General features: G+C 44.7%; 1 protein-coding gene across 1 annotated transcript in view; it reads right to left on the bottom strand.

The window, feature by feature from the left end:
- Positions 1–6,026: 6,026 nt before the first annotated feature.
- PSMD1 (proteasome 26S subunit, non-ATPase 1) overlaps positions 6,027–13,694 on the bottom strand; it is a gene marked incomplete at both ends in the record, with an annotated part of 61,726 nt that continues 54,058 nt past the window's right edge. The window contains 5 exons of the mRNA XM_079539942.1: positions 6,027–6,173; positions 8,546–8,692; positions 10,795–10,887; positions 12,482–12,574; positions 13,499–13,668. Coding sequence (XP_079396068.1) covers positions 6,027–6,173; positions 8,546–8,692; positions 10,795–10,887; positions 12,482–12,574; positions 13,499–13,668 — 650 coding nt within the window. The remainder of the gene's footprint in view (positions 6,174–8,545; positions 8,693–10,794; positions 10,888–12,481; positions 12,575–13,498; positions 13,669–13,694) is intronic.

Below are 13,694 nucleotides of genomic sequence, written 5' to 3'. Positions count from 1 at the left end.
TCTGCCTGAGTGGTCCAAATACTCTCTGTTTAACCATAACCCTGGGTTTATTTGTGCTGTGAATTCCAGACACCGAAAAAACATCTGAACTGTGGCTGGAACTCAACAGACCGCTCTGCTTCCAGGGTTTGCCACTATATCATTCATGTTCAGAGTTAGGATAGGTAGGTCTTTTTCTGCTTGTTCTAAAAGTAGATGCTATGCGCTGCAGACAGAAAGCTGTGTAGCCCTGTGGCTTATGGAGAATGTTGGCAGCTTGGCTTTTGGATCAAAGACGCTCCTGGGAAGCACAATGCAAGTCTTAGAAAGCACTCAGCAGTGCCTAGAAAGCAGCCTGTAATTTCTAGAAAGCAAGGGAGAATTCCTAGAAAGGACTGGGAAATGTTCAGAAAGTGTTCTGCAATCTTTAGAAAGTGCTTAGATACTTAGAAGTGACTTCTTGTTTCCTAAGAAGCACCTGAGATTTCCTAGAAAGTACAGGAAAAGGCCTAGAAAGTGCTAGAAAGGTGTATGATAGTATGCTGAAATTGCAAGGAAACACTCCAAAATGTTCAGAAAGTACCTGGGATTCCAGCCTGTGATTCCAGCAAGGCTCTCTGTAATTCCTAGAATGAACAGGGATATTCCCAGAAACCACGAAGAAGTTCCAAAAAGCTGTGGGAAATTCCTATGGTCTTGCCTAAATTCTTAGCATAGGAATGCTTTTAGAAAGCACCAGAAAAATGCTAGGAAGTGCTGGGAAATCTGTATTCCAAGCATGACAATTAGCACACAAGTTGGCTGGGCGGTTTTGCGTGCTGCAAAGCGCCAGCATCTCGTGTAAGGTCAGGAAGATGCAACGTTTGTGCCTCAGACCTGAAAAGCAGCACCCACTGCCCTCCACGGCCAAGGGGGGACATCTGTCAGTGCCTGGGACACGGAGCAGCTCTGCAGTGTAAGTCTGTCCTGGGGACAGGTGATACTTCCACTGCTGAGCATTCCTGGGGCTGGGCTGCCCAGCCGTGAGCAGGACGGCGACCTCCTGCCCAATTGAAAAACAGATCACTGTGTCCTGTGCCCAGGTGGAAGATTCTGTAGGAAATGGCTTCTTTCAGCAGCCTCTCCAACTGCTTGCATTAAAAATAAAAGCAAACCAGGCAAGGGGAGAACGTTTTTCAAAGCTTGGACACCCTGTTATTTTCTGAGTCAAACTTCAGCTTTTAGTTGCTGAAAAAGATTCTGGCTTGGATTTTCAATGAAGACTTTTAAAGGAGCATTTAGAGAATGAATAAGAAGTCATTAGAGCTTTTGGTGGATGGATGGCACATTACTGCTGTCTGTGTTTGGAGCACGGCCTGGCTCTTAGTAGGACTGCCCAAGGCTGAGGTTAGCTTGGACCGAGGTCAAACACTGTTCACATTTGACTTACACAGCAGTGTGACCCCAAGGGCCCTCTGCAAGGAAAGAGGAGGCAATGAGTTGCAAAACCTCTCTGTTTGCCACAGCAGCAAACTACCACAAAGCTGCTCTGTCTCCCTGGGCTTGTGTAGCTGCTGCTGAGCTTCACCTCTCCCCACCTCAGCCTAGAAGGATGCAGTCAGCCCCATGCCAGTACATTCACACACAAACCCTTCTCCAGTAATTTCCTGTAACCAACGTCCCTGGCTAGGAGAGGCACAACAGACACTTTGATTTGGTGCCATGGGATGCAGGAAGGAGGCAGCGGGGTGAGCTTTCCAGCTGGTTATAGAAATCACCTGATCAATCGGGGACAAATTGCAAAATCCCCAGCCTGGAAGAGGAGCAAGCAGCAGGTTTCCACTATGAATGAACGCATGAACTCTCATACCTTATGCAGACGTTTCCAGCAAGTTATTTTCTGCTGCTCCTTCTTCATCCCTGGGCCCCAGATTTCACGCTTTGGCTAAAAACAAAATAGGTCTCTGTGTAAAGTTAAAGAAAACAGAGAATTTGCCCAGACCAACCAGAGCTATCTCAGCTTCTCTTCTGGGAAGACATGGTGGAGAAACAAAAAGTTAATTCATCTTGATTCTTACTGACAGAGAATGGAGAAAAACATCTAAATGGGAGAGCCACCCTAACACTGAAAACAAAGACACTGCACCAATATTTCAGGTCTCTTTCCTTCATCCTGAAGGGGAAAAAATTGCTCTATGCTTCATCCTTTGTAGGTTATCTTTGGAAGAACAATGTCCCCATAATTTCAGCTGATAATTAACTCTGCCTGTATTGCAGTTCTTCCCTGGGTCACCAGAGCAGCTATTTATATTCTTGGCCACAGATGCTGTTGCACAAAATGTCTCTGCCCAGAACCTATGAAAGGCTATGAGCAGCAAGCTCTGGGGTGTCCTGCATGGCAGCTCCCACCTCATTTGTACCCTCAGGGCATAGCTCTTCTGCCATCCATTTTCTGCAACATAAAAGAACGATGGAGGTTTGTGTTGCTTGAACACACGTGCACACACGTGGGGCAGTGGGTCCATCAGCCCAAGCCCATGAAGTTGGGTTGCCTGGGGTTCGTGGCTTCAGAATCTCTATGATGTCCAAAGGGCTTTGGCAGAGGGACGACTTGCCGTGAGCCACCTCTCTGTAATACAAGGGTAATTGCTGATCCTTCTGCTCACTGCAGGAGATACTGATGGCTAATCTAAGTACATGAATAGTGCTTCTTTTAAGCAAAATAGAACAAAGTTTTAGTTGTGCAGCCAATGCCAGGAACTGGAATATAGACCTCAACACAGAACTCCAGCCCTGGGCTCCTTCCAGTTGGACCATTTGCCCATACAGAGCAGATTTCAGAAGCAAAGTCAAGCCAGCCCTGAGCTGGAACTGAGCAGCAGGGGCTGAGGCAGCTTCTCCTTGCCTGAGGAATGGAGCATGGGAACAGCCCAGTCCACCCAGTGCTGGAAAACCAGCACTGTGAGCAGCCAACCAGTGACAGCCCAGGGCAGACTGAAGTCTGGGCGGCAGTCCTCCAGCCTGCAGAATAGAGACAGATAAACGACCAAGTCACCATCACTATCAGTGGCAGCCAACCTTGGCATTCCAGGATGAGGAGGAAGGGCTTCGCCTGGGCCTGGATGGGAGGGCAGAGATAGGAAGGGCGGCTCCGCTGTGATCAGATGGACCCTGCCCCGGCAGCACAGCCTCCAGCATCTCCATCTCCACCTCTCCCCTCACTACTGTGCCCAGCTGAGATAGCTAACTGAGTTAGCCACTGAGGAGATGACCAGGGCATCCTGGATCTGTCAGAACAGCACGGTTCTTTCAGTGATTAGTGACTGAGGTTCAGTGAGATAAGGCCCATTACTCAACAACGACAGAAACGTGTTTCCTGCCACCTCTGCCTCTCCCCTCACGAAGACCTAAGAGCATCAGACCCAATTAGCCCTTGGCAAGCACCCCAGGGGTGGGTCCCACCACATGGGTCCAGGAGAGCAACGCTCCCTAGGAAATCATAGCCAAAAAGCCACTGGGGCTGAAATGACATTATTTACAACAGCACTTTCCCCGTACACATTCTCCAAACCAAACATTGGAAAGCCAGAGGTTGCCTCCATCCCTCAGGCATGGCACAGATCTCACAGGCCAAGCCCCATCTGTCCCCAGAGAAGCCCCCTGAGCACACACTGGTGAAGGGGTAGGATCCAGCCCAGGCAGCACAGAGCTCAGCTGGGGCCAGTCAGAAAAGTCCCCAAAGGGAAACCCCAAATACACCAGCAGCCTTACCTAATAAACCAAAAGGTACAGATTTTGAAAACCACCTACCACACAACTTCCTGCTTTGAGAGGAATGACTTCTCAGTCCCCTGGGTCTTAAGTCTAATGACCACCGGACTAGAGCAGCGACTCCCTCTGTTTCCAATGTTACCTCCACAAATGTTGTCTGTAGATATTTCAGGATCATTCTCAGCTCTGCTCTGCAGAACAAATCTGGATCACACTGAGAACAGTGAGCTCTAGCCAGCACCCCCACTGAGACAACATTTCAAATTCAGGGACCTGACTGAAGTCTAGGACTCAAAGTTGGCTTTCAGTCCCATACCTCTGCTCCGTACTTCTTAAGCTTTGCAGAAAACAAAGATGGACTATTCTATTGCTATAGTAACATCCACCAAAATAAACCATCTCCTGGAAAAACTCCCAGGCACTACATGCAAGATTTGTCTTCCATTTCTACCGATACACATGAGTTTGCAGTATGTTCACATGTAGCAAGATACTCCCACATACATACAACAAAAACCTCACGCCATTTACGTGCTGTTTCAAGTGAAGCGGCACAGTCCAGCAGCCGGCTTACAGCTGGCCAGGGCTGCAGTTTCTGGCTCACTGGTGATACAACCTGTGAAGCGTTACAGCCCCTCAGGTGAAGGCCTGGCTGGTCCCACAGTGAACCCTTAAGCTGCATTCTTTCCTTGTGACTTCTGCTCATTCCATACCCCTGACTGTAAATTCCCCCTTGGCTCACGATGTACATCAGTGTTACGATTTGTATGTCTGGATTCACCCCATCTGAGCCTGTAATGCTTTTCTAGCTGCCTGCTCACATTGGCTATTTTGTTCATATTTGGTGAAAGCAGCGAAAGCACACACAAAAAGGATTCTCAAGAGAAATGTGTCTCAATTTCCCCACCACTGATATCCACAGCCCTTCTGACAGCCCCACACTGACACAGGAAAACTAAGACGAGCAAGGACAAAGATCAGTGCAAAGTCAGTATCACAGAGATATTTTGGAAGCAGAACTAATCTAAGAAAGCTGCTGGCAGGTAGAGATCTTCCATCTCTGTTGTAGCAGTGCAGTGGCTGGGCCAGACTTCAGCTAATGACCTTGGTCAGCCTAAGGGAATGCTACAGAAAGCAGAGAGATGCAGAAATTTCAATTAACTCTACATGACTTGAGTATAATATCCAAGGTTCAGGCTGAACAGAAGAGCACTTGCTAGCCTTTCCTTTTTCTTTTTTTCCCTCCAAGTATCATGTTTTCTGTCAAGAGTTTTTAATATATTTATTTGAAAACAAGGTTTTGTGAAAGAGTACACTAAATAGCATATATCTGTTCTTCAACCATAAAACACGGACTATCAGCTTTAGCTCAGCACAGATTGGGGCTGCATGCACTGAACAGCAGATCTCCATAGGAAGCTCTTCATGTCTGTCTTTCTGATATCAAGCATAGTGTCTTCTTTGGAGGACGTGATCCTGGAGAAGAGGGAGAGAGAGACCAGAAAAGCAAGCATATTTAACTGTGCCTTTTTGTGGTTGGCCCCACACATTCACCCCAGTCTGCCAATGATGCAACATTTGTAGAAGCAAGTCTGCTTTCCTGCCCATCCACCAATTCATGTGCATAATCTTTGCTCTTGGGAACACTGGAACATGCCAGCCCGTATCTGGAAATAACTAGACTGAACTTCTGCCTCTCAGTGAGAAACCTGCACACGAGCTGAGGCACTTTAACCAGGAGACCCGAGAACTGCACTATTCACTGACTTGAACAGATATACAAGGATCATTATGATGAAACTCACAGAGCACCAGCGAGCTCATGACTGAACTATCATTAAATTCTGCTAAGAACTGCTGGGAACACAAAGCAAGTCAGCAGAGCAGCACTATTCTCTTTTGACCAGTTCTTCCACACTGAGGTCAAGTAGATGACAGCTGTGTTATATAAACCACTTGCCCCTCTGGAATCATTCTTCACAAGCTGATTATTTCCAGCTCAGCTGCTGTCTGTGACCCTTCATTTCTGCTCAGACTCTGCCCAGGGATGTTCTATTTATGAGCAGCTGGGCCTCCGTGCTTAGAGACCAGATCCAGTACAACTGTATAAGGCCTTATCCAGAACACTGGGCTTCCTCTCCTGCTGCTTCCAAACTCTTCAAACGTTTCTGAATCTAACGCAGAACAAAAGATTTAAAACAAGAGTGCTGGATGCTGGTAACTGCTTCAGTTAATCCAAAGAAGTTTTTACCTTACTGGGGATTCATAGAAGTGCATACTGTATTGTACCTCATGTCTTAATCATCAATGTACTCAAAGGGCTCTGGAGGTTCAGGTTCCTGCTCCTCTTCTTCGATCTTTGGACCGTGAGCTGCCACAGGTTCGACCAGCTCCTCCATATCCTCACTGGTGTCCTTCAGAATGATGATGCCTCCAATGGAAAGCTGTAGCACAAGTACAATGAGCATTAGAAGCTGCTTGCCTGTGCCTTGTGGTGGAGTGTTGATGGCCACAGTCTTACCCTAGGCCATATGAAACACCTCAGGTTCCTCATCAGCAGGAATGAATGCTCAACTCACACCAAAGGAAAAGAAGGACCATGACTAGCTAGCTGCAAGTTACATCAGACTGAAACCCTGTGCAAGCAGGGACAAAAATCAGTTGCGTAAGAAGCAGAGCTCATATTTGGTCAGACTGATGCATGGTAATTTACACTTCCTCACTTGTTTGCACCCCACATTTAGAGCTCACTGAATACCTGGGCCAAACACTTACAGACTGCTGGAAGTCTTAGTGGAGGCAAGAGCCATTCACATGTCTGCCTTTGCAAAGAGAACAGAGTAAGCAAAGCCCTGGCTTCATTTGTGTTCCTACATACATAGATGGACGTAATGATTTATACAGCTCTGCTTCTCTGCAATGCTAGGCTCATTTAAGAATTAGTCAGTGCCATCTAGGAAAAGAACCAAAAAAGCAAAGCGGATCCTTTCTCCCAACTGTTTATACGTGAAGGAGTCATGTAAAGAGTCCCTGCTGGTGGCCTTCACCTCAACATTCCATGTCAGAAACAGCACTGTATGTGCTCATTCTCTGCTGACTGTGTCTATGCCAAAGGTGCAACTTTGCCAGAAAAAGGAGAAGTTTCGGAAAGGAAAGCATCCGACATCCACCCAGCCCCCTGCCTGATAAGGGGACGGAACAGAAAAAGCTTATCCAGGCTGCTTTTTATATTGCCATTATCTATGTCTCAGTTTGATAGAAAATGGCATCTGGATTCACAGCTTTACCCCAGGCTCAGTCTGGCACTTTCCACTTGAAAACTAATTGAACCATAATAGCTTTATAAGGCTCATCTTAAGGGCAACAAAGCCTAGTGAAGCTTCTCTCTATAGCAGCCTCCCAGGAGGCTATCTGAAACAGAGACTAATCTGATCACCAGCTTCCACTGACTGAGGAATCCTATTAGCAGAACCTCATAAAACAAGGGGAATTAATTACAAAGGTCACAACCAATCATCCTTTAAGGCTAAAACAAATCTTTGCATCTCAAGTACTGAAACATGAGGTGCGAAGAGGCAGTGCTGTGTCATGCCTGGCTGGGATCAGAACATGAACCACATCAGGAATCCAGGCTATAAACATATTTCAAAGAGGCTTTTTGTTCTGGCATTTCCCAAAGCAGTGCAAACCTCCTAAACATCTCAATTTCAAGACCCTCCTTGGTTACACACACTGATCCAGCAAAAAAATACTCTTCTGTTCTCAATATCTGTTTTTCTGGGAGGAGTTAAAGTGAGGAAACTGCACCATTCTTACTAACCAGTTCTGTATTAGGATTCACCTTCTTCTGAAGCTTCAGCTGCATGAGTGGACGCTTATTGGACTGCATAGCAAACCAAATACTAGTTGGGTCATTTCTTCTTGAAAGATAGAAACAGAAAGATCCTTCAAGAGATCTGCTAAAACATGGGTGCCTCGGAAGGGGATGATGCACAGAGGATTCCGATATGCTGATGGAATTCCAGGAAATACATGTATTAAAAACACAAATATTTTCCTAGGAAAAAAACCAACACTACTATTTCTGAATAAAGTTTTCCCATGCACAATGCTGCAAAAGGGAATAGTGGAGGATGTTATTATGTGTTGGACAAAAATAAAAGCCAAAAGAATTTGTTTCAGGAGACTCAGAGGCCAGGAGCAAACTTATTAGATTGCTTGGGCAAATGTCATCTTTATCTGACAATCACATGCTGTGGTTTTGTCTGTGTTAACGGGAGATGGAGGCACTTTTCTAACTCCATGTGTAACCAAATAAGAAATCTGTTTAATTAAAATAAATCAAACATTTCTGTTATAAACCCTACTTCAAATAATAACACTCCAGCACAAGACTGATGCTTTTTTTTTCTATACTGATTTGACGATGAGCCTGTTCAACTTTTCAGCTCATTGGAAAAGCCATTTCTCAGTGTTTATGTACCCAGCAATGTCATTAATACAGAGTGTGTCTGCCTGGTTTCCAGGTTACAGCACGTGAAGAAAGAAAAAGAAGAAAAATAAAGATAAAGCAGCATCAACACAATGAAACGGGTTGTAGCAGCTCTGGTTTCTCCCCCAGCTACAACTGCATGTGATCATTTGGACAGAGCAGAAATATAGCAGCAGTGGAGTCATAAATCTCTAAAACAAATTACAGTGGTGCAGCACGTGTGAATGGGACTTCCAGGTACATGCAGAGCCTCAAGGTCCTAATACATAAGCCCAGCACAGGGGGTGTTCTGTCAAGCACACAGACCTGGAGTGGGACACTTACTGGTTTGAAAGGCTGATATCGGCAGCTCTCTGTCATTGTAAGAACTTTGAGCTGAGCAGGCATGACTCTTGCTGGGTTGTCCAAAAGCTGGAAATTGGGCTCAGGCTCTTTCTTCTTTTCTTTTTCATCCTTCTTTTCAGTCTCATCCTGCAGCAGGAGGAGAACATCAACATGGTTTTAACAGCAGCCTCTAAATTCTTCCAAATTCAGGAGGGTAAGGGACAACTTGATCCTCAGAGAGCACTTCCAGAGCATGATGAGAAGCCACTCACCTGCTGAGGAACAACCTGAGATGCATCAATCAGCTGGCACAAACAATGCCAGATTGGATCTAAGTACTCCCCAATGGCAATGTCTCACTCATGACTGCAGGTGAAAGCAGGTTCAACAAGAGGTGGCGGTGGAACAGCTTACCTGTGACTTCCCCATACTACACTTAAACTCACCACTTTTGTTCACAACTTAAGATTCTTTAATATCATTACCGAGCACATGGAAATTTCTAAAGATTGCCATTGCATTTTCACTGCTATAAAACCATCAGTGACCTTTCACACTGTGGGCAGTGACAGCAGCTCAACCAAAACGACTCCACCCCAGAGACTCCCTGGGGAACTGCAGCTAAGGAGCTCCTTCACCACTGACTCAGCGGCTGGAGGCCAAAGCTCAGGAGGAAAAAACATAGCATCATTTATATACGTAAGAACATGGAACATAATTTCCCCATTGCTCAGGATCATCTGAGAGTTGCAAACAAAAAGGACTGTAGAAAAAAGATGGAGACAACCAATAGGAAATTATCAGGACTGTCACCACACGCACGGCCCAGGAATTCTTGTAACAGCAGAATTTCTGTCACAGTTACTGCTCGTGGCTGTGCATGTTCTTGGAAGTTATGGATGACTACCACATAACAGGCATATGAGAAAAACAGGAGAGCAATTTTAGCACTAAAACATTTGGACAACTGCAAAACACTGGACGCGAACACAGCAGGTGGCAGCAAGCTCCCTTTATGCTCTCCCTGTTCTTCTGCTTTATTTAGCCAAAAAAATTCTTTTTAGACAGCACAGCGTAGACAGACATGACACACAAATCCCTTCCAATACTTTGCTTCCTCTCAACACCTTTATTTAACCATAGGTTGCAAAACTTTTGGAAGAAACATTCATCTGCTCAGCACATTTTGCTTAGTCTATGAATAATTCAAAGAAAAGGCAATGTTTGACGACAAGGAAACACTGGTAAAGGAGCAAAAAGAAAAACCACAAATTCCACCTGCACATGAGATGACTCATTTTCTGAGCCATCTGTATGAAGGTCAATGCCTACAATATGGCCAATACTTAAGCAGATCCAGGACAGATATTTTACAAATACACCTTTGATCTTATGCCACACTCCTTTCATGTACTATTTGTGTATTTCTTCTTAAATAGAAAGAGGCCCAAAGTCCCTGACCGTGCTGCCTCTCTTACATGGATGTTAAACTGGAATCAGAAAGGTTTCTACTGAACACATTCTCCAGTTACAGTTGTTCTTTGCATTTTTGCAGCTGTCAGGTGGGCACAAAAGGAACTGTTCCTTGTCAAGAATCATCGAAAATATTAGCTGCCACTTATCTTCCAAATTACAGAAACCACCAAGAACTCATTATCTAGCTATTTTTGCACTCCTCAGCTTGTTCCAGGGTGACACTTTCCACACTGATGAAGAGTTACAGTGTTAGATCTACGAGCTGAGAGAGGACCAAAGCCATCACCACAACTGCTGAGCAGTGGCCAGATCCTGTGCTCAAATCTCAGCTGGCCCTAAGCTGGACATAGATAAACGTTTTGATAGATGAGCAAAGCACCTAAGAGACTGCTGTCAAAAAGGCAAACATGTCAGAACAGTTGATTAAGCAAATGCAGTGAAATAATGCATAAAAGGTTCATGCAGTTGAAGGCACACACATCTGTCAGAATAAGCTTTTGTCTTGAAGGAACTCAGTTACTTACAAGGAAGCTTTATTTCTCAGAAATAGCGGATTCCTAAGTAATACAGCCTGTTGCTTTTAACAGCACACACACACAAGATGTTAATGGCATAACTGCACTGAAACGTGCATTAATGTTACGCTCAGAACTGACTGTAATGCAGGTCACAGCAGGGACATTGTTAAGTGAGCACCAGCTTTCCTGACACACTTTCCACACTTTTTAGAAGACGGAGGAAGAAGACACAAAAGTTTCAATGTTTACACCCACCACTTCCATCTTTTCTTCTTCCTTCTTTTCTTTCTCCTTCTCCTTTTCCTTCTTCTTGGCTTTTGCAGTGATGGACAGCACAGCAGTGGAAACCTGGATATATCAACAGAGGACAGTGAGTAGGACTGCAACACTATGTTGTGCATCACTCCCTCCAGCAAGGAAACAAAGGGAAGCCTATGCTAGGTCAGTTCTCAGTGCAGGCATTAATAAGATAAATATCACACTCTATGCATTGCTCTCTTTTAGAGACAAACAGGCCACCATGACAGCAAATAAATGGCACAGATACATGAATGTAGACGGGGTACAGTCATATATGAGGAAGGACAGACTTCCTAATTTAGGGAGTAATTATTACTATTTGGGTCTCTACATGAGATTTTTGCTGATGTATTTTTAACAGAACAACTAGGGGAATTCTTGTTGTTGGGAAAAATCTGTTGCCGTGGTCTCTGTGGTAAATAACCATGTGTATAGAAAGTCTTCAGAACAATCTAAAAAGCAGCTCCACTCTTCTGAACAGACAGCTCTATTTCTCACTGACTTCAAGAAGCAGATAATGTACACGTACATATACACATAATGTGCTATGGATGAGCCCTCATGGAAATTCAGCATTTCTGAGCTAGGAAGTATCCAGAAGCAACAGTTTATAGAAGAATTCAGCACGTCTCCCCACTTCTGTCTACAGTAACTGTCCCTGTAAGTAACTTCCTCAGAGGAATGGAGCAATAGTATTTGTCATGTTGCTGGAGACAGTTTCCAGGCTGAATGTGGATTCATGGTATGTTTTCATTTTGGCCAGGGAAGTTTATAAGAACAGACTCATCCAATTCATATCCTATTCAAAGGTGAGAATGCAGCTATGAGCAGTAAACTTTGCCTTTTGGTAAGAGCTCAGTTTTGGGTTCCTTGGCAGCATGGAAATTTGTCCTGCCCATCATTCCATTCTGACAAAACGTTACACCATTTTCACACAGTGTCATTCATTAGCATGATGTACCAGAGGTCTCCACTGCTGCAATTGCTCCTTCAGGGCTGCTTCACCTGTTGCTGTGGTCTGCTCAAAGGCTTAACCATTTTTGCCAGGAGACAAATTGCTTCCACTGTTGTTCTGCTAGTCATTCCTTTCTACATCTCTAGGTGTTCTCAGTTTCACACTTATCTTTTTGAGATCCACGGGTCTCATCACTCATATTTTAGTACATGGTCCCACTGCCCTGAGACCAAGTACACTTCTGTTGTACACATGGTACTACACATGGTACTACTTCCACATGGTACTACTTGAGCTTTATCTCACTTAGTATTCTCAGTGTTTGTACTGCAGCTGTAGTTTGGAGCCCACACCACAGACAGGAACACTGTTGTGCTTGGTGCTGCACACATATGATACATAAATCAGTAGGACATCAGAAAAAAAAAAGATTTTAAATCAAAGTTTCTGCTTGACCACTGGAGATAAGGGAGGTTCCAGCAACTCAGTAGCACAGCAGCTTTATGCCATAATCAGAAAGTCCCAAGCTCAGCAGGAAAAAATAGCTAGAATTCTCTTTCAGAGACAACAGCAACTGCCAATTTTTCTTTTGCTCTTCAAATTCCCTGCTAGTGCCACCAAAGTCAATGTTTATACTAGGAGGGAGAAGGGGTTGGTCTTTACAATGCTGAGAGCTAGTCCAAATACCTTTTCTTTCTCCTTTTCCTTTGGTACCTCCAGAGGTGGGGGGTAGGCAAATGTGGACGGCTTACAGTTGGACTTGTACTGGACTTTTGGCATCTAAAACAAACAGTCAAAAAAAACTGTTAGAGACAAAAAGCAGAGAAAAAGGTCCACAGCATAGTAATTACTTTAGCTTAATTTTCCTTCCAGCAGAGACAAACACAGATCCTCTAAAGAATACAGGCTTCCCTTTCTCCCCCTCCGGAAGCAGAGAAACTGTTATCAGTGGCAACAGTTCAACTAGAACAATGTTATTCAATTATTCTATAATTCGACTCTGGCAAGCTCTCCTAGCCTCCTCCATCCACTCCATGCTATTCACACCATGCTTTGTTTTCATTGTTTCAATGCTTTTGTGGTTTTGATGTTATTGCTGTGCCTCCTCATATGAGCACAAAATTGGTTTAAGACCTAAGTGAAGATTTTTTAGTGCATGCTAGATCAGACTAAGCACCGCCTGACAGTCACTTCTGGCAAAAGGACAGCACTTGTTGGGAGTGGGCAACCAATTCTGCACATTGTCTTACTCTTATCTACTTAAGCAAGGCCAGAAAGCACCCTCTGACATCCCATTCAAATTCTGAGAGCGAGTTCTCATCTCCCTTCCTTTATGACACAACACAGACTAAGAAGAGACCAAGGACTGCTCTGAAGAAGCAAGCTGGGTGTGGTGCAGCCCACAACACAAACATTCAAACTCAGTTACATAACAATCTTGCCCACAATCATTTGGATGCCCTGGAAACCAAGGGACGGGGAGATGAAGGGGTCAAAGCCTGCTCTTTACAACTCTCCTACCTCTATTGCTTCCACCAGCTCCATTATTTTTGCCTGCTTTTCAGGCTTCTTCTAGCTTGCACCATTTCTGGTGCTCACAAGCTAGAGGTACTCAAAGAAAACCAGTGCAAACATGCATCTCTCTCTCAGGGCACTCAAGTCTCCCAAGCCATTACTGCGCTTTTTTCTCCACATACTACATACCTTAAGATCCTTGTTAAGGCCGATGACACATGTTGGGGTGAAAGCCAGTGATAAGAAGTGACTCAGAGGGAACCAGAACCAAAACTGGGTGAAGACCAGAACTCCCACCACAGAAGGCATGTGAGTGTGTCCCGTCCTTGACTGCAGCGAAATAGTCACATTATGTCCCCCTGGAAATGATCAGAAATGACATCAC

Source organism: Tetrao urogallus (genome assembly GCF_951394365.1).
Source record: "Tetrao urogallus genome assembly, chromosome: 9".
Classification (NCBI taxonomy): Eukaryota; Metazoa; Chordata; class Aves; order Galliformes; family Phasianidae; genus Tetrao; species Tetrao urogallus.
The sequence above is the reverse complement of the archived record's forward strand: the minus strand, read 5'-3'. Positions and strand labels throughout refer to the sequence as shown.